The 22,117-nt window shown below is 34.5% G+C and overlaps 3 protein-coding genes across 3 annotated transcripts; 1 reads left to right on the top strand and 2 right to left on the bottom strand.

Moving 5' to 3' along the window:
* The first annotated feature begins 384 nt into the window (after positions 1-384).
* Positions 385-1,902, top strand: LOC131783897 (guanine nucleotide exchange factor MSS4). Its single transcript, XM_059100670.2, has 2 exons — positions 385-586; positions 716-1,902. Exons 1-2 carry the CDS (start codon positions 482-484, stop codon positions 971-973), a joined length of 363 nt encoding a protein of 120 aa, XP_058956653.2. The 5' UTR covers positions 385-481; the 3' UTR covers positions 974-1,902.
* Positions 1,903-2,811: 909 nt separating this feature from the next.
* On the bottom strand, positions 2,812-17,294 carry LOC131783896 (rhophilin-2-like). The gene is made up of 19 exons (XM_059100669.2): positions 17,047-17,294; positions 16,624-16,757; positions 14,361-14,489; positions 13,870-13,948; positions 13,456-13,533; positions 12,905-13,038; positions 12,281-12,335; positions 12,110-12,163; positions 11,083-11,140; positions 9,993-10,084; positions 9,126-9,221; positions 8,505-8,594; positions 7,982-8,048; positions 7,550-7,639; positions 6,670-6,767; positions 6,433-6,529; positions 5,644-5,720; positions 5,178-5,324; positions 2,812-4,751 (listed from the first exon to the last, which is right to left on the bottom strand). Exons 1-19 carry the CDS (start codon positions 17,146-17,148, stop codon positions 4,383-4,385), a joined length of 2,046 nt encoding a protein of 681 aa, XP_058956652.2. The 5' UTR covers positions 17,149-17,294; the 3' UTR covers positions 2,812-4,382.
* An 858-nt stretch (positions 17,295-18,152) lies between these two features.
* On the bottom strand, positions 18,153-21,789 carry LOC131783913 (GEL complex subunit OPTI). The gene is given in 6 exon segments (XM_066164109.1): positions 18,153-18,642; positions 19,404-19,533; positions 20,076-20,104; positions 20,106-20,153; positions 20,155-20,182; positions 21,602-21,789. Coding segments are annotated over 6 exon segments (393 nt in total). The 5' UTR covers positions 21,718-21,789; the 3' UTR covers positions 18,153-18,600.
* Between the last annotated feature and the right edge of the window lie 328 nt (positions 21,790-22,117).

Genomic DNA, 22,117 nt, shown 5'->3' with positions numbered 1-22,117 from the left:
TCGCCTCTTATAAAAGATTTTTTTTTAATTTAATGGATAATTTTGTAAGACAGGCTGATGTTCAATAAAATATATCTAGTGTAATCCAAAAATTACTCTTAAAGTTAAAAAGACCTCGCTAGGAATTCTTGAGACGTTACCTTGTGATAAAACTTGCACTGTAGCGAATCAGAAAAAAATCTCGCAAAGATTGATAATAGAGCAGCTTCCAAAATTAATTATACCTGGTTTTCATAAAGAATGAAATAGATTTTAGAATGTTTTCTTTATCTATTGAACCCGACTTTTTGTTAAAACCCTCGTCCCCAGGACCATTCCTCCTCACAAAATTTAATTGACCATAAATTGGTTCCAGCCCCTCTTCGCTTATCTGCACGCGCTGTCATCCGCCTGGCAGTTTTCGACCCTGACCTTTCGTACTGATCTTGAGTCATTTAGACAAAGGAAGAAAGAAACCAGTTTTTAGCTTTAAAAGAGGACGATGGATGATATTATTGAGAATGGAAAGAACAAGAAATGGGTAGTCTGTAAGTTGTGTGGATCAAAAGTTCTGCGACCTTACGCGGCCAGTCACGAACAAAGAGAGGTACTAAATCTTCGAAGTTCAAAATACCTCATTGATCTGTGTTTAATTAAAATTGAACCCTGCAATCGATCGAATTTATGTTAGTAACAATTCATGAACAAACAACCAGTTTAATTTCTCTTTATACAGCTATTCTTACCTTTCATGCAGAAAAAGAAGGACTTTGCTGGCGCTGAAGAACATCAAGGTGAAATCCTTCAAGAACATTGGATGGTATCAGATATGTTTACGTTCGAAAATGTTGGCTTTTCAATGACTGTGGATTCAATCAAATATTTAGCCTGTGCCGATTGTGAGTGTGGACCAATAGGCTGGCATGACATTAATGACAAGACGAAGTTTTATGTTGCTGTTGCACGAGTAGGGCATCAAGATCTATCACAATAACTTCATATTATAGCTTATGGCAGAGTATATGGTATACCTTTGATTACCCGGATATTTTTTGTAATTTTCTCTCATTATTATTTTGACATAAATAATGCACAGATCAATTTGAAGCTTCAACATCCCCCCCTACTTTACTTTGTATTTGTTTACAGCTATATACTTTTACTTTTGTCAATCATGTTTTAAAATTCTTTGAGTTAGTTGGTATGAATAAAGCTGTCTATTTAACAAATAGGTTCCTTGTGGACACGTGTGTTTAGTAATAAATAACGATGTAAAAATGAGGTAAAAAAAAAAGTGGCACATAAGACACAGCTGAGTGGCACTGATGTTCTTAACCCTTTAACTCTCAAGATCTCATTAGTAATTCTTCTTACTGTCTGCCATACAGTTCTTGTGATGTTAGTTTGGAGAATTTGGGATGGAATCAACTTATTACCCCTAATTGATATTTTTCCTTCTTCTCAACACTTGTCTTCTTGGTCACTCATGAGTTTAAGGGTAAACACAATTTGGCATCTTTGCTGATTAATTACTTAACAGATGCTCAGCAACACGGAATCTATTTGTTTTCCATAATAAAGAGACAAAAAGTTGTCAAAGGTGTTGTTGTCTAAGTAAGAATCAATCAAAGAGTGTGTTTAATAAAGCCTACAATATAATTTCTCGTAGATAGCTGGTTTGACAGCTTATGTCTTAGTAGTAGTCTGACATAAATAACATCATAAAGAGGTGTTCAAAGTGTACTTATCTTCATTCAAAGCTATATACTCTCTACTATTGGTGATCATGTTTTACAACTCTTTGAGTTAGTATGAATAAAGCTGTAAATTTAACAAACTGATTCCATGTTGCTGAGCATGTGTTCAGTAATAGATCACAGATGATGCAAAAATGTGATAAAAACAAAAAAGTTGTACATAAGGCACAGCCACGTGTTACTGATATGTTCTTACTACATTTTGATGTCTTCTGTGATCTGTTTCTGAAAAGACACACTACATGGAATCTATTTGTTTTACATAATAAAGCAAACATTTTTCTCAGTTATAGTGATTGCATCTATTTGTTGCCCTTTAATAGGTCAAAAGAAAGGAACAATCAATATGTACAAATAGTTCAACTCCTCATGAAAATTTCCTTTCAAATATATTTCTGAAGAACTTGCGCATTTTTTGAAATATACTGAATAAAGAAGACTCCTTCAGTTTTATCTATATGGTCAATCCAAATTGCATAGCATTTTGTTTACATGGCCTGTGGTCTTAATGACTTTCATATTCCAAGATGCCTCTAAAAGCTACTTGAAGATAATTCCTGTTGTGCAAATTGTTTCATTTACACTCTGTATCTGGCAGATCTCTCATTCATAGCTTTGTTTTCAAGGGTATATTAAAAAAAAGCCTCACCCCTTTCAGATTTTAAAATCCATAATCCTTTGAATTAAATACTTCATATGAACAGGCCAAGAAATTAATATCAACTACTTTATCCAGGTCTAATTTCTGAAACTTGTGCAAGATACTCCATTTTTTTTTGTATCAGCAGAGACACAAATGTGTTTTTTAAGTGTTGGCAACAGGATTTTTATAAAAAAAAAATTACTCTCCATTGAATGTCCATGTAATAGCCTAACTTTATCCACACTTGATATTTTCAATTCATTGATTGTAATTATGATCGCAAACATAAGCTGGAGATCCAAATCTTTTAGCTAAAGGGGAGAACATGGCAATTTTATAGAAACCAAGTTAAGGTATTTCAAAAAAAGAACACCACTACATAATTTATGAGTCGCTTGACATTTTTAAACAAACAATGCAAGACCCTGAAAACCTGGGACAAACAGAATATATTTGAGTGCCAGGCTTGTAACATTTCAGTTTTAACTTATCTTTATGCCAAAGAAGCCTCAGGACTCTCTCTCTCTTGTCTACGAAGGTTGAGAGAAGCAAACACCAAGGAAAAGAGAATGAATAATTACTGAATCTTCATACATATTGGCTCAATACAGTTAATTGTTAAATTCCTTTGGACCAAGAACATTTATTTACGTTCATAATGTTTTAACACTTCACGATTAATACAAGTTTTATATAAAAATATTATAGATTATCTGTGATAAATATCTATATTTTAGCAAAGACAAAATATTTATTTTGCAATCCATGATTGAAGCAAACCAATTTCAAATAATATCCTTCAAAAAGAGAGCAATTCTTGTTAAATGACTTATTTTATGTTTGTTGAAAACAATATGATTTATAAAATAATTTTTTCCAAAAATAACTATGATAGCAAAGCAAAGAAACAAAAAAACCAACCAGACAAAGAAAGAGTTCTGGAGAAGACCCTTCCTTCATAGATGTGGGCTTCGACAAAGACTACATGTTGTAAGATTTTTCCATTAATGTCAAATGAGCACCAATCCCATGAAGAAGAACATAAGGATGGTATGGACAAAAAGGTGTGTCCATACTGTCATGTGCTAACCTTGTGTCTTCCTTCCTAGTCAATCTAAACCTTTGCCCCGCAATTAAAGACACACTGCATGAAATCTATAAATGTTCTCAGAGGCCAAGCCTGGTCTTTAACGAGCCACTGTCCAGCTTATTTCCCTCACTAATTAGTTGAATTGTTTTGATATCCCACGTTAACAAGATAAATAAATAATATATAATAAAATAACCAAATTAAATAGCAGCATTTTTTGCCTTTGGCTCTTTACCCACCATTTCTGATCAAATTGGATTTTGAGGATTTCTCTCGTAGATAGGAAAAATTGGTGAGCTCCCTCAAAGAAAAACTCAAAGCATGGGCCAGGATCAAGCACATAGTTAGCCCATTGATAATGACAATTCCAGCAATCACACCTGACCCCAGACATAGGAGTCCAATACTTGAAGCATTTCACCACTGACTTGCTTCCCAACCCCCATTGCATACATGTTGAAGCACATTTTAGAAAAATAATCACACTGTTACTAAACAGTCACTATACACTATGACAATTCATGTCAGAGTAAATTTCAATTGAATGTTGAAGAAAATCCCGGATCACATTGCTTTTGTTCCACTACCCTCTATAATTGGTCTAGAAAATATGCCACCCTCAGCCAATCAGATGCAAAACTACAACAAGTGGCCACTTTGTATTCTGAATTACTTTCAAAAAGGAGCTTCCTTGTTTTCACTCTGAGGTCTCAGTAGCTTCTTGTGATATTTTTCTTTGTTCTGATTGGCTGTTAAGACTACTTCAGTTTTGGTTTTTATTTTGGTCTTACAACATTCAGTTGAAAAGCATTTGCTATAGAATGATTGAAATCAGGCTCAGATGATTGCACTTTCTGAGCTGAAGCAAAGGGCATGTGCCACAGTATTGCCAGTTGGTTTTATTTCCAGTCAACTACCACAAAATTGACTCATTGCCCATGTCCAGTAGCACACTGTGTCGAACAGGAGTACCAGATCTTGTTGATCCAGGAGGGCTACTGCTTTCTTGAGAGCTTAACCCATTGAGCGTACTGTTTCTGGAAGATCCTGAGCTGTGACTACCTATGGAGCCACTATAGTCACTGGTTACCACTTGATCATCCCTTGTTAGCTTGACATTGTACAATGAAGCAATGTGCTGCAGAGAGGAGGGTGTTACAGTCTCAAGTGTGACACAAGTCTCCGTATTACGAATTAAGGACACAACAGAAGAATGATCGCCCCATTTACAGTCAGTCAGATTTACAGCTGTGATTATGTCTCCTGCTTGAATTCCAGCATCCTGAAAATGAGCACAGGGAAGTTTACAAGTTTTCACTTGAGAGGTTTAACTTTTAATTCTTGTTAAGTTTCATTTACCTCTTTGATTTCATTTATGACACAAGTCATATCATAATCATCTGACATATGCATGATGCCTAAATACACAGGTAAAGAGAATAAAATGGAAGAGAAGCCTTCTGCAACCTGTGTAGCAGTCTAATATTATTCCTTTTAGCTAAACAGCAGAACCATGAAGCTAAAGGAAACAAAAAAATTAAGAGCAAAGGGGATCCTACTTTTTTAAAGAAAGGGGCTCCCTCCTCCTTATGCCTTTATGGGATTCCTTCATAGCTCTTGCTTCTCTCCCTTAGCTAAAAGGAAGCAGAAAAGACTTCTACAAAGACAACAACAAAATTACAGATAGAAGAATAACAGATAAACAAACCTTAGCAGGTCCTTGCTCCTCTACACTCTGAATAATAACTGGAGCAGAGCCAATCACACTGAAGCCATATCCTTTATCAGTTTTCTTTAGTTCAACACTTTTTGGTGCACTCCACTCTAAATTAGCATTAAACACATGCACAGGACCCTAGAAGCATTAAAAAAGGTTTTACCAGGTCATTCTCTAACTGATCAATTCCTAAAATATAATAAAATTATCTAGAAAGTACTGAAATTGCAAAGGAAAAACTTTTCAATTGAATGTTTTGTTTCTCTCTTTGATTGACCTCATCTCATAACAACTTCAAAACATATCATCATATTCTCCAGCCCTATGTGAAATTTGAAAAAAAAATTCCTCTTATTTTGCATTATATTTTAGTTCTGTACCTTGGTTTGGTTTTGGAACATTGAATAAAAATGTGCTTAAGTAAGGTACAAATGTATATGGAGTGTTAATATCTCACCAGCCTATGAAACAAGTCTTCCACAGATGCTTGGCTAAAATTAGGAGCAATACTTGCTGCATTATATTTTGCTGAAGCTGAGGGAATAAAAAAATACATAAATATTATAAGATATAACTTATGCCAAATTTTGCTACCGAAAAAAAAAAAAGAAAAAAAGAAAAAAAAAAGAATGGCTCTAGAGAAGGTAAAGATGGATTCTTGTTTGGTTATCTTAACTTTATACACCCTAACATCAATATGCATATTCTCCATTTGGTTCTCTATACATTTCCTAAGGTTCTTACCAGAAGAATTTGTTTCGCAGTCAAGAGCTTCTTAAGTTGGTTAACCTTTTTATTTATTCTTGTGACCTTAATGTTTGGTTCAGGGGTGATATTGAAAGGAGGACTTAGAGGTCACTCTTAAGGGTCAAAAGGTTAATAGAGAATGTCGCCAAATCAATATTTCCTTACAGTAAAACTTTACCACAATCATGGTCTCTTGCTCACTTTCCTTACGTTATTTAAGATTGTCAACAAATTTCATAATTTAAGTTAATTTTACTGGGACAACCGGGAACTCTTCCACAACATTTCATTTCAACTTCCAATATTCTTTATTGTTTTTCAATAAAGGAAACCCATTTTTCATCTATTAGTAAGGTATCTGCATATTAAAAAATTAACTACATGCCTTTCTGGTAAGAGAGGTGGTATCACAATTGAAATAAAACACTACAGAGCATTTGGGGGTTTTCAGACATCAACAGGGTAAAAAGGATTACATTTATAAGATTCCCAAGCTGACCTTTAACAGGGATTGGTGTTAGGGGGTCATCAAAGTCATCTTCTTCTTCCATAGCAACTAACGTTTCTGTGGTTTTGATCCGTGCATCTTGAAGAGCCTGAGAAATGCACAATAAAATTACCTGTTTATTTAATCTCCTGCAATACAATGAATGGTCTTACAGACTAGCTTAAGAGTTTGAATATTTCATAATAGGTAATTGATCACTATGCTCTCTCAAAAAAAGATGACATGTACCTTTTGTAGACCTGCTATTTTTCTACAGTGGCGACAGATCTGCCTAGTTTTCATGGCTTCCTCATGTGATTTAAGTGCAGAATGGAGATGAGCTTTGGCTAGGTGAAACAAAAACTTTTTAACATCAAACCAAAAACAGCAAATGAAAAAGTTGTGGTATTTTATTAGATAAGAATGGAGCGAATACCTGAAGATTGTTAAAACTGAATGGTGTAAGGAATTGAGAACTACACTTCTGCTTTGGGTGATTCAATATAAATGAAGGATTACAACTCCATTTGGAGGGATTGAATGTTTTTGGTCATCAAAATCTTATGCCATAATACTTACGTGTACAAATGACAAAAAAATGTTAATTGTTTTTAATTATAAGAGGGTAACTTATCCTTTAAGTCATCATAATATTACTTTACACAAAATAGACGGTGTAAATATTGAACCAAAATTTGGAAACAGTAAGTGGCTGCAAAGACAAGAAAACTTCAACTTTCAATTGAAGTAAGTTGCATTTTCTAAACTGAACACCACTTGCAGGAAAAATTTGATTTTATTATTGACAAAATAAACCAAAATTCCTCATATCCAAACAGCAAAGGGTCAAACTTTGTTATGATCCTGTTCACTCCCCCCTCCCCCCTCCCCCACTGCCACTTTATCCCCCCCACCAACTCTATCATCACGGTAAATACAAAAAAATTAACTCGCAATGACTTGGTTTACAAAACTACAGCTTTAAGAAAAATGGGATGAGAAAGAATGTGAGGTGGGTGTGCAGTGTTCTCAAGCTAATCTCTTAAGCCTGTAATTTTTCCTCCACACTTGGTCAATGTAGTGCCTCATTACAAGTGATGCAAGAAGTCTAATATGTAAATATACTCACCATGCTTTTTCTTGTTTTCATTGCTGTTAGCCTGAGATGTGCCTAATGATGAAAGAATAACTTCGTCCTTCTTAGTGATACTCTGATTCTCTATTAAAAAAAATACATTGAATCAGTTAGGATTTTAATCACAGCTTTGTTTGAAAAACCCAAACACAAGTAATCCAGAAATATGCACAACAACATGAGAAGTAAGGAATACTGGCACCATGGAGTACCAGTAAGCTATTCACAGAGTTTCTAACTGAAGGTTATCCTCTGTACTTGGACTCCTGCCACCTCTTGTTTATTGTTGATGACTTAAAAGAGAAAGCACATTCATGTACATTGTCTGACATTTGCTTTTCAACTCTTATTGAAGTTGAGTCACCTTTAGATTTACCAGTACATTCAATTATAAAAAAAGAACTTAGCAGCCTTTGATGTACTTACCCACACTTTTAAGTATTCCCTCAGCAACATAGTAATGTGAGAGAGCTTCATAGTGAAGACACATTATCTGAAGGGAGATTGAAAAGACAATAAATATTGTCTCTATTTGTTTCAGAAGAAGAAACATGAATTCCGAAGACAGAACCTGACCATATAAGCTAACCAAGCATTCAGAGTAATCATAGCTTGCATTACGCTAAACATACTTATGTAAATGGGACAAATTTCCAACTGAGTGTGGAAAATGATCTAGGACTGCACAGGTTTTATTCAACTATACTCTATGATTGGTCCAGAAAACTGGCACCACTCTCTCAACCAACCAAATGTAAAACCAACTGTGACTTGGACATTTATTAATTAAGTTCTTTTGCACTTTAGGCAGTTTACTTGTTTTCACAACAAGTTTCCAATGATTCCCTGCCATGTTTTCCATCATCCTCAAAGCCTGTTGTGATGACTTTCCATTTGTTCTGGTTTAATGACACTTCATAGAAAAGCACTTTATTTGTTTCATACTCACAGACATCATGTTTCTCCAGGAAATTGGAACACAACTCAAGCAGATTCCAGAATTCATCAGGATCTGAACCTTTTTGTAACTCTGACTAACCTGACATGGGAAAAAAAAAACATCAATTTTCCTCACAGGACACCTCTTTCAAAATTTGCAATACTTATTTATTTCAGAGTTTTCTATAGGTTCTGTAGGGCACACATCGCTAAATTATACATCAAGTTTTACAACTGATTTATAGTATACCATGTCAGCTATTTTTTGAGCTGACAACTGATGAAGCTGATGATAATCTACAGAATATATAGGAAAAAATCAGTTAGCTTTTCTCTATAATATCTATAATTATACAACTCTCTATTTCACTCATGTTAGGAATTAAGTAAGGGGAAAATTAAACTTTCATTCAGTTTCAAATTAATGTACAACTAATGAAACACAACCAGGTACCAAGACTTCACATGAGGATTAGCAACATGTTTTAAAATCACTTCAGATTTAATCAGAGCAAGTTTCTGTCACATATTTCTATGGCCATATGCCAGTTATCATCATTTTGATGTTATGCAGAATAAAATTCTGTTCCATGAAAAAAGGTTACTCATTAGATCAAACTCATATTCTTACCTGGGCACATTCCTGAGCAGCAACTATCTTGTCAGACAAGTTATCTTTAATTCCACCAAGAATTAGTTCTTCCCATATACACACTTGTGCCTGAGCCTGAGAAATAGATAAATTATTAACTTAAAGATATTAAACAATGTTGTAAACTATTCCAGGATGTTCATTAAACATTGGAGAGTAGATAGCTCTACAGCTACAATGCAGATTTTTCTAAATGTCTCAATGAAAGCCCTACTATTTACAGAACTAATAATGATCAACAAATTTGAAATACAAGATAAAAATGCAGTTTTCTAGACTGAGTGAACATTTTTCATATTGGTTACATTAGAGGTCTTTAATAAATATTGAGGAGATTCATCCATTTCTCTAATATTCAGTTTTCTGGCAGAGTGCACTATGAGAATGGCCCACCTTCCCATTCTCATTTCATGGTTGGTACCACAGGACACAACCCTGCCTCAGCCAAACTGGAACAGCTTAGCTTAGCACATGGATCAATCCTTTTCCCCTTACACTGTTTCAACTGAATATCAATGAAGAGTTGTGAAATAAAATACTGTTTGTCAGACATAAAAATTCCATCCCTTTATAGGAGTAATAACTTCGACCATGACCAAAATGGAGACGGATTTCATTGGTGGTTGCAAAGACAAGCCTTCCTCAAATCCTTGAGCTCCCTTTTTTTAAGTAATTTGTACCACTGACTTTGTTATTGTCCAGTTAAAATCAAATTTTGCAAGCCTTAAAGTAAAATGATCCTCTTACATGTTGCAAGATCCACAAAAAAAGAAAAATACATTCTTAACATTTCACTACCTATTCCCTGCTTGTTTAAAACATGGCTCACTTGAACTTTAAACTCACCAGCATGACAGCCATCAACATGTTCATCACTTCTGGCGTTAGGTCAGCACTTGGTGAGTTGATAAAACTGTCTTTGATAAATTTAAATACACCTGAATAATGAAGCAAAAATAAATTATTACCATCCAAAATATATCATTACTACTAAGATCGCTTGAAATCATATTCATTTCTTAAACTGTCGTTCACATAATTTTCATACATTTACAGTCATTGATTCATCACTTCACAGGTTTAATATGAAATGAAAAAATGATCAGCTCACAGTTGGCTTGTTAGCTTAGCTAGTTAAGAGCACTGCTCTGGTATCACAGAGGTCATGGGTTCAAATCCCATACCAGCCAGAATCTTTTCAGGCCTAATTTTTACTACTGCTTATTAAGTAGTGTTCATTACTGTGAAGGTCACTTTCATATTCACTTCTTTATCCAAAGTTCAGATAATTACATGATTTTCAAATATTCACAGTCCTTGATTCATCAATTCCCTGGTTTATTGGGAAACAAACGTAATGACTAGCTCCCGGTTGGCTTGTTGGCTCAGTTGGTAGAACACTGCACTGGTATTGCAAAGGCCATGGATTCAAATCCCATACAGGCCTGAATTTTTTTCAGGCCTTATTTTCACTTCTGCTTTGGAAGTGTTCATTACTGCAAACATTGCTTTCATATTCAAAATTATATTCATATTCATGGCAAAGACCATTTGATAATGCAACCCTAAAAAGCTGGTTTCTCTGGTGTGCATGACACACTGACAATCAGTGACACCCTGCCTGTTTCATTTTGATTCATTAGCTATTAGTAAGATTACTGTACTTCTCAAAAACAAATCTACCATGAAGTTGCAAATGAATGATAAGAAATTCATTTTATGCTGCCATTGGTCATCTTACAGGCCTCTTGAATGATCTGTACAACATTTCAGAAAGTCAGAAAGGTAAAGGTTGGAGAGTTCAAAAGGAAATTCCCCCACACCCACCTCAAGTTTTATTTTACTTTTTGAAGAATATGAAGCAAGTCTGACAAATCTAGAGCTGTAGACCAGCAGATATGAAAAACCCAGCTGGTTTGTAGCTAAGTATGGTTACCTGCAGCTTTCTGAAAAGCATCAATTGCCTCTTTGAGTCCTGCCTCTGTTCTTCTGTCCTGCAAGGAATACCTCTTCATTTTTAATGCTTATATTTTTAGGACTTTAGTTAATGAATAATGCAGTGGATTCTAAATCACAAATTCCATCGAGAATTTCAAATTTGATCAGAATATGTTTATGAAGTTTGATTAGCCAAGAAGCTGAAAGACAGACATAACAGCTTGGCTACCACTTAATTATCAAGCAACTAGATTTTATCTTGAAAGAAGAAATCTTTGAGAGAGTAAAACATGAACATCTCATCTTGCTAATAAAACAACAACACCACTTTCACAGCACATCCTCAGGAAAAAAGAAAATAAACTGAACAACACAATCATACTCCTTTTCCCACCCTAACCACAGCTATACATAAAGGCGTGTCCCTATCCAAAAGAGATATTCCATCACTACATTAAGCCAACCTTATCAGTGGGGCACACACAATGTATCAAAACCAAAACAAAAACAAAAACACCGCACAAGACCAAAAGGAATCTCAAAAGCTTATGGTAAATTACAGGGTCATTGGAAGATGACAATATGGCACACAACAAAGAACTTAGGAGCATACATACAAACTGGGCTGTGAATACCCAAATAAGCTCACTCTATCAAAATATTACAACTTCCATTTTTCCTTGAATAGGTGTCCAGGCACTTGTTGAAAAATTTCATCTTAAAGTAGGGGTGCTTATTGGAAGGAGGGTGCTTAACTGAGGAGAGCATTTATTGTTCCAGAGTTGAGTGCACTAACCATGAGGCCACTGCGCCTCCACTGTATGAATAAATGGCAGTAGAAAAAGGTTTTCCTTATATTCTTACCATCTAAGAAAGTGAGTGAGTAGAAGGGGGGTGCTTATTCAAGGGGGGACTTGTTGGACATTTTGGCCTAGAGGGTGGGCACTTAATATGCAGGGGAGGACACCTATTACAGCATGGGCATGTATTCCAAGAAATATGGTATTATATCTATCTTAACTTACTTGCTTTGCACCAATTTGACTCCAGATGGCAGCAATGTTGAAAAGCACACTGGCCTACAAAGTTAAATGTTTGTAAAATTAGTAATATCAAAACAATTTCAATTAAAATTTCATTAAACCCAAAGTAGCGTATACAGCAACATACAGATTTGCCAGTAAGGATGTCCATACCTTTTCAAATGCAACAGATCTTTGTATTTTTGCTAAACCAGTTGTGGTATCAAACCTTCCATAGAGAGAGCCAACATTATTATGAAGTAATCATAATTGTATGTTATTTTATTTAGTTATTATCATTATTATAACTTACAATAACATTGACAATGATTTTCACATATTAATTAACAAGCAGATCATTAATTCCATAAACTTTATTTCTTTTCATTTCACTTCAGCTTCTCAACAATTTTGCAACAATTTTGTAGTGAAAAAGTACTATTTATAATAATTTTGAAAGGTTTGACATCTGCTTATAGCCTAGTCATATAAGAAAACTGGAAAGAGCTCTCACACTGATGAGATTCCTTTCTTTAACAGCTAGATTAAGAGACACCAAGACAAATACTGTATCAAGTGCAGTCTTGTCCTTTCCTTTCTTACTAATCAGTGTTAAAAATAAATTTTTCTAGTCTAGCTTCTTGGTTTAGATTGTTCTAATTTCCCTTTATAAAGAAAAATAATTCCTCTAGAACATTAGTTTCCTTCCCTTTTTCTGCCAACTTGCCTCTAATACAACCACCCTAATTTTTGTTTAATAACTGAAGGTACTCTACACACAAATACCTTCAAACTTACCAGTGAAAATAAACTGACACTGTATAGTGCTTCCCATTGGGAAAGAATTTCTTTTCCACAAAATAGAGTTGGTTGTAGTACTTGAACAAAGAATGAATGCCATTCTCATCTCTGTTAGCTTTGTTCACAGCTTCCTATTTAAAAATGTACAGTGGCAAGACTCTAAGTCACAAATGCTTTCTTTGGTGGTATAGCCAAAAAGATAAATTTTTAAAAAGAAACAGGAAATAAGGTCTAAATGACAGCAATAAGCTATTAGTTGAAGAAAGAATAACATTTAAAAAACCTTTTATTCAAATTAATGTTTGACAGTTGCATTCCTTGAGAAATAATATATATAAAATTTGTTTTCAAATATAATCTCTTTTCATTTACAGTCTAAGCATCTAGGAATAAGTATGTTTTGCTCAACATGTTTGGAAAACACTCAAAATAATTTCATCTTCAATTATGAGGACAAAATACACAGATGAACCAAAGTCTTGGTGCCAAGGCACCACCATAATTTTTATTTATTGTGTGCATGCAGCTAACTTATTAATTTGACAAACCTTTCTTAGATTCTCAAATAACTCAAGCTCCCCCTCAAAATTTTCTGGAGTTTCACTGTAGTGATCCAAAATGAAATCCTGAAAATATATAGCACAATACGACTGGTTACCTTTTTAATACCTAGTGATGCTGAACACTACCTGTAGTGAGCATGTTATTTTGTATCTTCATCACATTAAGTGATTTAAGCCCTCCCCCCCTCCTAGATGTAAACCCTCCATTTGTCTGCTTGCTAAGAGGAAAAGGTGTATAATCCAAGAATTTAAGCTAGGATTTCAGTTAAAGCTAACTCTAAACCCCTTCTTGATGTCTATCCTGATAATAAAAAGGATTTAGGTCAAGAGATTGTTTGAAACATTTACTGTACCCGGCTCAAACTAAATGTATTCAGAGTAGAAAAGAAACCTGCATACCTTAAACTGTGATTTAAAATCAAGTTCTTTTGTTTCCCTGAGACCAACAGCAATCAAAGGAATCTGGTGCTCTACAGATCTTTATTACATATCAAAACAACACCAGTAAAAAATGAATAACAAATGAACAAACAGAAGTATTGCTACCTATATAAATAATACTGGTATCAAGTTTTGGGAAATGAAAGAAAGGCATAAAAGATGGTCAAATCTGCACCAAGCCTAGGGAAATCGCCCCAACTTGGCTTTCATTAATGGTTCAGTTTTGTCTGTTGGAGAAAAAAGTAATTTTATTTGCAGATCACACAACCATCTTTCCAAAGATTGAACTGAGATTTTATCATCTTTTTCTCTGACTTGCATACAGGAATTTTCCTTTTCCAATTCCTTATAAGAAAGCAAGGACTCAACTGTCCCAATAACAAATAAATGAACAAATTTCTCTCTAAAACAGACCCAAAAGACTTAAACTGATGAATTTGAGAATTCACCTGTCAAACTGATAAACATCCAACGTGCTGTTGATTCCTTCCAGTTCTTCTTTCAACAAGTCCAACTGGGAATTAGCAAAACTCAACTCTGTTTTGGCAGCAAGCTTTGTTTTGCGATCATTTGTTATCCTTAAAAAAAAACAAATATATATATATACATAAGTTAAAGAATTCAAGAGGACACATCAATTCTCTGTGACTCTGAGTTTCGCGCCTAGGCACTTGTCAGACTCGTCAGACAGAACTTTTCTATATATATGAATTATATACAAATTAACTTGATCAGTTTTATGATCAGATTTATAACATTATTCAGTTAATAAAATATTCCAACCTTTCAAAGTCCCATGAGGCTGGCTATTTATTGATGCTATGATGGAAGTAAGTTTTCTAGTGTACTTGTACCAAGTTGCAAGTATCTTGAGAGATAATGCCCAAAATTAAAAGATTGTTCAAATGGCTGACAGTTTAAGAAGAGGCAAATCAAAGCCTTTAATTGAAGATCAATGTGTGATTTAATGGGAGAGGTTTACTTGCCTCATAACCATCCATAATTTTCTCCTATTTTCTTATTTTATTTTATATTAAGATCATAGTTGTAATAAAGGAAAACAGAAAATGTGTTTAAACATAAAAGAAAACAAAGAGTAGATCAAAGAAAATCCATATATGCTAGACTATGAGTAGTCCCTGTTTTCACATGAAGACTGAAGACTGTCACATGAGTAAAAAGGGTCAGTGAAAAAAAAAATAGTGTGCCTTACTTCCAGAGTTCTGCACCCTAAGAATTCTACAATCATTTTTTTTACCTTTTTTCAACTCAAGCAACAGACTTTGCTGAAAAGGAGGGACTAGTTGCAATCTATAAGCACATACTCATGAACCTCTGTTACTTAAATTAATCCATTCTTTGAGTGCCAGATTATCTCTAAAGACATGACTATAACAGTAGATGCCTGAAAACTGAAAATTTACACAGGCATTTTTTATAAGTTTCCAGAGAAAGATTTGAAGAAAAACCAATATTTCATCAGGATTTTTCCTCTTTTTCAAATTGAATTTTCACTTTAAGTTTATTTCAGATTACCGGTAAACATTTTTTTTGTAACGTGTGGGTCATGACTATAATAGCTTACATTTTTACACTGGAAATGAAAATTGGTCTGCAGGAAGAAGCTGAAATTGGATCAAACTTTTTGATTGCTAATATCACAGTAGACTGGTATATAAATATTGTTACAGTTTATTTTTATCTCACATAAAAACAAAACTCTTTTCATCTTATTTTCATTTTATGGCACTACAATCACACCAAGCAAAGGTCAAATCATACCATAATTACACCTGATACAAACTGTCATGAGAGTTGATGATAGTTTCAACTATCACGCGGTTCATGCACGTTTATGCACTATCATCGTTTATCATCAACTATCAACTTATCATCAACTATCAGGTAGTTTGGACATGTTCAAATTCCACATCATAGTTGATGATAGTTTTTGCCATTTGAACAAGCAGATGATAGTGAATGAAGTTTTCCAGTCAGAAGTATTGCCGAAAAGGGGCTCAAACTGAAATGGCAAATGGTAAAATGACTACAATAGCCAACTATGATGACCATTTGAACAGGGCTTTAATCCTCAATATTAATTTTATTCCCTTATAATTTTATTAAAATTATTTGTGGACTATGAAATCAAACATTAAGTAATACCAAGGAAAGAAACTACAGCGTAAAAGATATACCATCAAAACACATACTTGAAATTTTCATTAAATCTTTCATACTTCAACGGATTAAAGCCGTTGAGAGGATTATTTATTTCTCAGTCTGTGGCTCATGACGCAATGTGAAATAATTGAATTAAATATATCGCATGGATCAGTATTATTGTTGTTAACGTAATTTACATGACTAAATTGAAAGTCTTAATTATAATATTAAATAGATGCCGTAATTCACTTGATCAAGTTGTTACAGAATCTGCATTCTGTGAGCTTAATCAATTTTGCATGCTGCGGTTGACTCTTTCTAGAAAAAAGGCTTACAATATTGTCATTGTTATATATTTAACGGATTATGAAACACACAAGTCAATTAGTAGAAAACTAAAGAAAACTCTGGAGGAGGAATGCTACACGAACAGTAGATCGGAGAGTGAACTTCAGATAAAAATGAGTCTATTTGATGCACTTTGTATTTTATACACTATATGGGAGGCAAAAACCTAAAATAAGTTTCACGTAAAGTGTAACTTACCTGAGAGCTTTCATCAAATTTTCAGCACCATCTCGTAATTTTGTCTGCTTGAATATTTTCTGATTTAATACTTGTCGTTTGTGTTGAAGTTTCCATCGGGCAGATGTCTTGCGAGATCCTAGTTCGACATCGTCCTTATGATTGAATGAAGAGAACACGCACCAACGGATTAATTGAATTTAGTACACTTTGTCATACGCGACACTGTGTTTTTACAAACATCTTACCAACGGGCGACGATATTTTTGTTTCGTGATAAAGGACGCAAATGAGCAAATATTGTAATGACAGATAGCATCGGCTAAATTTCACCATTGGAGGGCTTCAAATTAGCCGCAAACTCTTAAAAGCAATATTGGACATATTGAAACTTATAAAAGGATTATATCGCTACAAGAACACCACTCTTTTAATATTACTTACCACTTCAAGCTTTACGTGGTCACCTTTGAGAACATCATTTCCCGTATGGCAATTTTCCTCCGACATTTCACGTCCGTCCGTTGGAACCATCACACTAGTCATTTAAACCGAAGAGTCTGTATTAGCTGACCGAGCGCGATTTTGAAAGCAAATATGTCATTTATATTGGATGTTTAAGATTCGTCATGGTTCGTGGGAAGTGTTTGTCTAATTCAGCGTGTTTATATTTCCGCTCAAATACCTTTGTAAGTGAATCATGTCAATGACATATTTTGCAAATCCAAGCGTGACTGGTGGAACACGTGATTCTCATGCGTTGGTATTATCAACCCTCCCCTCCCTTACAAGAAGTGTACTCACTCGCGAGTGTTTGGCATGCAAAGCGTGCAAAGTGACGTAAGTCAAAATTCGCAGCTACCGTAAACAACAAGATTTGTACTTTTCTTGGTTCCTCTTTAAAAACTCAACAACAAACAAGAAATAGTAAAGGGCTGCAACAAAGCTTTTTGGGAGTTGAGATTCCCAGACTGTATAACGGTGGCAGCTCACAGGGTTGTTACGATTGCCTACTGCCCTTGCCTACAGCTGCCTCTCATCTGTAGATACTAAAATTTAAAGAATGTTAAGTTTTTATTTTTGTTTTCAAATGAACATCCAGTCCATAGCATAGCAATTTTTTATGGAGAAAATACTTTCCTCTTAGCTTTTCGAAAACAAAGTTAAGATAACAAAGCTTTTTGGAAATTGAGATTCCCAGACTGTATAATGGTGGCAGCTCACAGGGTTGTCATTATTTCCTACTGCCTTCGCTTGCAGCTGCCATTGACTGTCTCGGTAACTTGCCGAAACTTATTGATAGATATTAAAAATTGAAAAAATACATATAGTTAAGTTTTTATTTTTGTTTTCAAATAAACATCCAAGCAAAAGCATAATAATTTGATGGGGAAAATACTGTCCTCTAAGCTTTTTGATAAATGATAATTCTCTGAGATATTCATAGTCAGACCTCTAACTCAAAGATGTGCTCAATGTAAATCTATTCTTAACAACACCAATACATTATCTAACACACAAGAAATGGCAATGGACAAATGTATCAACTGAAGGTTTTTATTTATCTTAAGTTGATGTAAACCAACTTTTCTTCATTATTTTTTACAAGGACAAACCATAGAGCTGGAAGGAAGAATCACACATCATATCTTAAGAGTTAGAGAAATTAGTTACATATAAACAAGCTTTCTCTATACATAAAATTTTACCAACTTTGTCTAAAATTATAGGGAATTAGATTTCATGACACTCCTTTAACTCAGAATTATCTTAATGTTGTATTCTGTCAAAGTTTTAGGCTTGGTGGCATCATGGAGGAAATTGCCAGTATATTAGGTATACAGAAGGTGCAGTTCTGGCCCAGAACTCATATACAATGGTATTATTCACTTGACGATTATGATGAAAAACTGGGTCCTTAACTACAGTGAGATGATGCTAGTGATCACATCTTCCTCATTCTCCAGTAATGATGTACAACAGAGTCCATTAACAACATCAAGGAAAGTGGACAGCAGAGTAAAATATAATCCAGATAACCTGTTAAATAATTCAAGGCATTTTGTTATTAATATCAAAATAGGATATGTTTATGAAGTAAATTTGATGAATTAATCCACTGAAATCTCACTGCTACATGCAATTATGAACAGTTTACTAAATAAAATAATAGAGAATACAAGAATGTAACTCTAATGTAACTGTAACAACAGTTAGGTGAGTCAAACATATCAAGGACAAAACATTTCAATGGTGTAAGACTGCTGTGGGTAATTGAGCCATCAGTTGTAAAAAGAAACAGAAGATCTTCAGTAATCTGAAGCTACACTTCCAGATCTCACAAGTTTCTCTGTCCATTTCCTTTATCGAGAAAAAAATTTCAACAATACTGGCCAAGAACACTTATTGAGGTAAAATTTCCCATCACCTTTTTTACAATCTTTATGACCTTGACAATAGTCAGTGTTAAGTCATCTACTGATTAGATATTCCTAGACAAGATTTTCCTGTTCATGTTTGAAAAGCCCATGTCAGGTTTTGTAAAAAAAAAAAAGTTAAAACAAAGAAAGTTTCTGAAGCAACCCTAATTATACTTAAATTGAGTTTGTATTTTGTGAGATGCCTAAAATGTATCTCTCAGATTTCAAGAACCAAAACATAAGGTGCAAATTTGAGATTAGGTCTTTTCCCTGTGGCAGAAAAAATAACATTTTAAAAGATAGCCTAAGAACTAAAAAGAGTTTATTTTTCTTTTCTACATTATAGATCTTTTATATGCTTCTAAGATATTTAGCACTTACCAAAAATAAGGCAAATGATGTCATAAAACCTTCTTTAGTCAGTTCCCATGGTCCACCATATTCCTCTTCATCAATCTTTTGAAAGTTTGTGAAGTATATGTACAAAACACCAGCATTTATAAGGGCAAATCTGAAAATCATAAAATTGTGGCTGTTCAGTCACAATCAACTCCCGAAAACAATCAACAAGTTTATTCTCTTTACAAAATTGATACATCATCACATGAAAACAGGTAACGAGAAAAAAAAAGCTTTTCATTCCAAGGGAATTATCCTTATACAATGACAAATTCTCCTCACCAATTTATTGAGAAGCAAAGAGTAGCCAGTAATGACAATTACTTTCAGACCTTTGGAGTTCAAAGATTAACTCTTTAACTCCCAGACCAAGTTTGTAATTCTCTTTACTGTCTACCATACAATTCTTATAATGTTAGTTCAGAGAATTTAGTATTGGATCAACTGATTGTCCTCAAATTGATATTTTTCCTTCATTCTCATCACTTATCTGATTGATATTGTCTGGATATTGTAGGGAGAAATTCGGTCATGGTCACTGTTGGAGTTTAAAGGTTAACCCAGGATAGTCACCATTTAAAATTTTTAGACTGATTTTGTTCAACATTTCATCGGAATAAAGACCACAAATGCAAATTACAATTAGCCACTTACAGTGCTATAGCAAGGATTCCTTGCAAAGGTTAGCAGACCCCAAATAAGGCCTAAAATAATTGCTAACACTTGTCTAAAACCAGTATATTCCATCAAGGAATTCAATCCTGACGATAAAAACAGAAAGGAATCAGTGACTTGGTAAAGTACCTTTATATTTAATATCACAAAGATGTTTTCTACAATTGCTGTCAACAAGTTTAGGTAATGGGAATTTTCTTGCCTTTCTTAGTCTCTGTCCAAACAAAGTCTGTGGTTTTAACCCCCCCCCCCCCCCCCCAACAAATTTCATTGTATAGTCACTGTGATAATAATTACTTTAGACTAGCATCGCTTTTCTATCACTATCCCACACTGCTTTACAGTGACTGAAACAAACACAAGTGGCTTGAGAATCCCAACTAGCAGGAGGCAGAGCACCACTTGGCTATTAAAATGGTGCCACCAAGGAGTTGAACTCAAGGGCAACCAAGACAAATCCTAAATGGCAGGGTGGAGGACTTGAGAACCCTGAGACCACCATAATCCAAGTCCAGCACCCTACACCACTTGGTCCATGTCTCCTCTCCTCAGCATTGAAAAAGTAAGGGACAGGGTGCCTGGAAGACAGAAACATTTTTACACTGAATACAAAGTATGATCTTTTTTTACAATCAGCCTTAGTGTAACTATCCAGGTTTCTTTTAATCTTTGAATGTAGATCAGCCAGATTAACAAGGGGCACTTTACTATTGGACAAAAGATCTTGATATGCGTTTGGAAAATTTACTTTGTTCAAAGGAGAGGCAGTCCGAGAACTTCAAAACCATGAGCTTTTAGATGGATGCATACTGTGATGTAAAATGCATCTTATTCCCAATAGTAGTCCTTTTACTGTATTTTGAATATATGAATGCAATGACTTTAAAAGCCATGGGTCCCACTTTTATTCTGGGAAAAGTCCTAATTTGTTGACAAAAGTCAAGTCACCCCTGATACAGCTGCATATGCAGGAGACTGAAATTACCAATGGACAGAAAATTTCAGAAATTTCTTCTGTTCCACTGATTTTCAGACCAGAAATGTTGAACTTTTTTCCTGGATGTAAGGCACCCAAGAAGAGAACTACCCCTCCCTACCTCCCCTCCACACTACCCAAGCAGGTTCTTGTTGCAAATGCGTATCCAAGTAGCTGAACAAACCGACCAGTGTCGAATAAGCCTATTATGTTCTCAATCTAAATACGCAAATGCTATACATAGCTTTGATGGTTACGCCATGATGTGTTTAGTACGTTCGAGAAATTGTCGTCTAAATTGCTAAAATCAAATGCATATTTGACTATGCTAAGCTGGCTTGTTTGTGCAGTTAATACATGCACGAGTAAGGACTTCCAATAGCATTTTGTAAGCAAACTGTGGAAGGGATATTACTTAAAACAAGAAGTAATAAATCATCTTTTAACAACAAACGTAAGAGGTATACCAATTAATTAAATGATCAATCTCCACTTGCAGAATTTTACCAATCGCAAGTAAATTTATTACCTACCTTATCTTACCCAACTGGAATTTTTCTTGAAAGCCTTTTTCACTACCGCAGACACTGATCCATTTGATACAGCAATATCTTTCTGAGATTTCTTTAGCTTCTGTACAGACATATTACAGTTAAAGCAATTATCATTTGAAGATCATTTAGATTATAGAATTCCCGCACATGTACTACAAAGCGAAGGAGCACTTTTAATAAATGAAATAGACCGCTGACTTCTATCCATATCCCACAATGCTTCACGTCCTCTCCCTTCTCGTCCTCTTTCCTTGCATTGTGGTGAAGATTTGGTTGTAAGGTCAGTGCCGAGCAACAATCCATGTATTCTCTCTCGCATCGCTTCATAATTCTTGAAGCTGTTGAGTTATATCAATTTATCAATAAATTTTTTGTTTAATCAAAGAATTATTTTTATACAATCGTCTAGCTGGAGTAGTTTTTTACCTCCCTTGATTGTCAGACACTCAGTAGAAATACAGTATTTTTAGTGGTTTGATGAAATATGTGAT

Source organism: Pocillopora verrucosa, chromosome 3 (genome assembly GCF_036669915.1).
Source record: "Pocillopora verrucosa isolate sample1 chromosome 3, ASM3666991v2, whole genome shotgun sequence".
Lineage (NCBI taxonomy): Eukaryota > Metazoa > Cnidaria > Anthozoa > Scleractinia > Pocilloporidae > Pocillopora > Pocillopora verrucosa.
The sequence above is the reverse complement of the archived record's forward strand: the minus strand, read 5'-3'. Positions and strand labels throughout refer to the sequence as shown.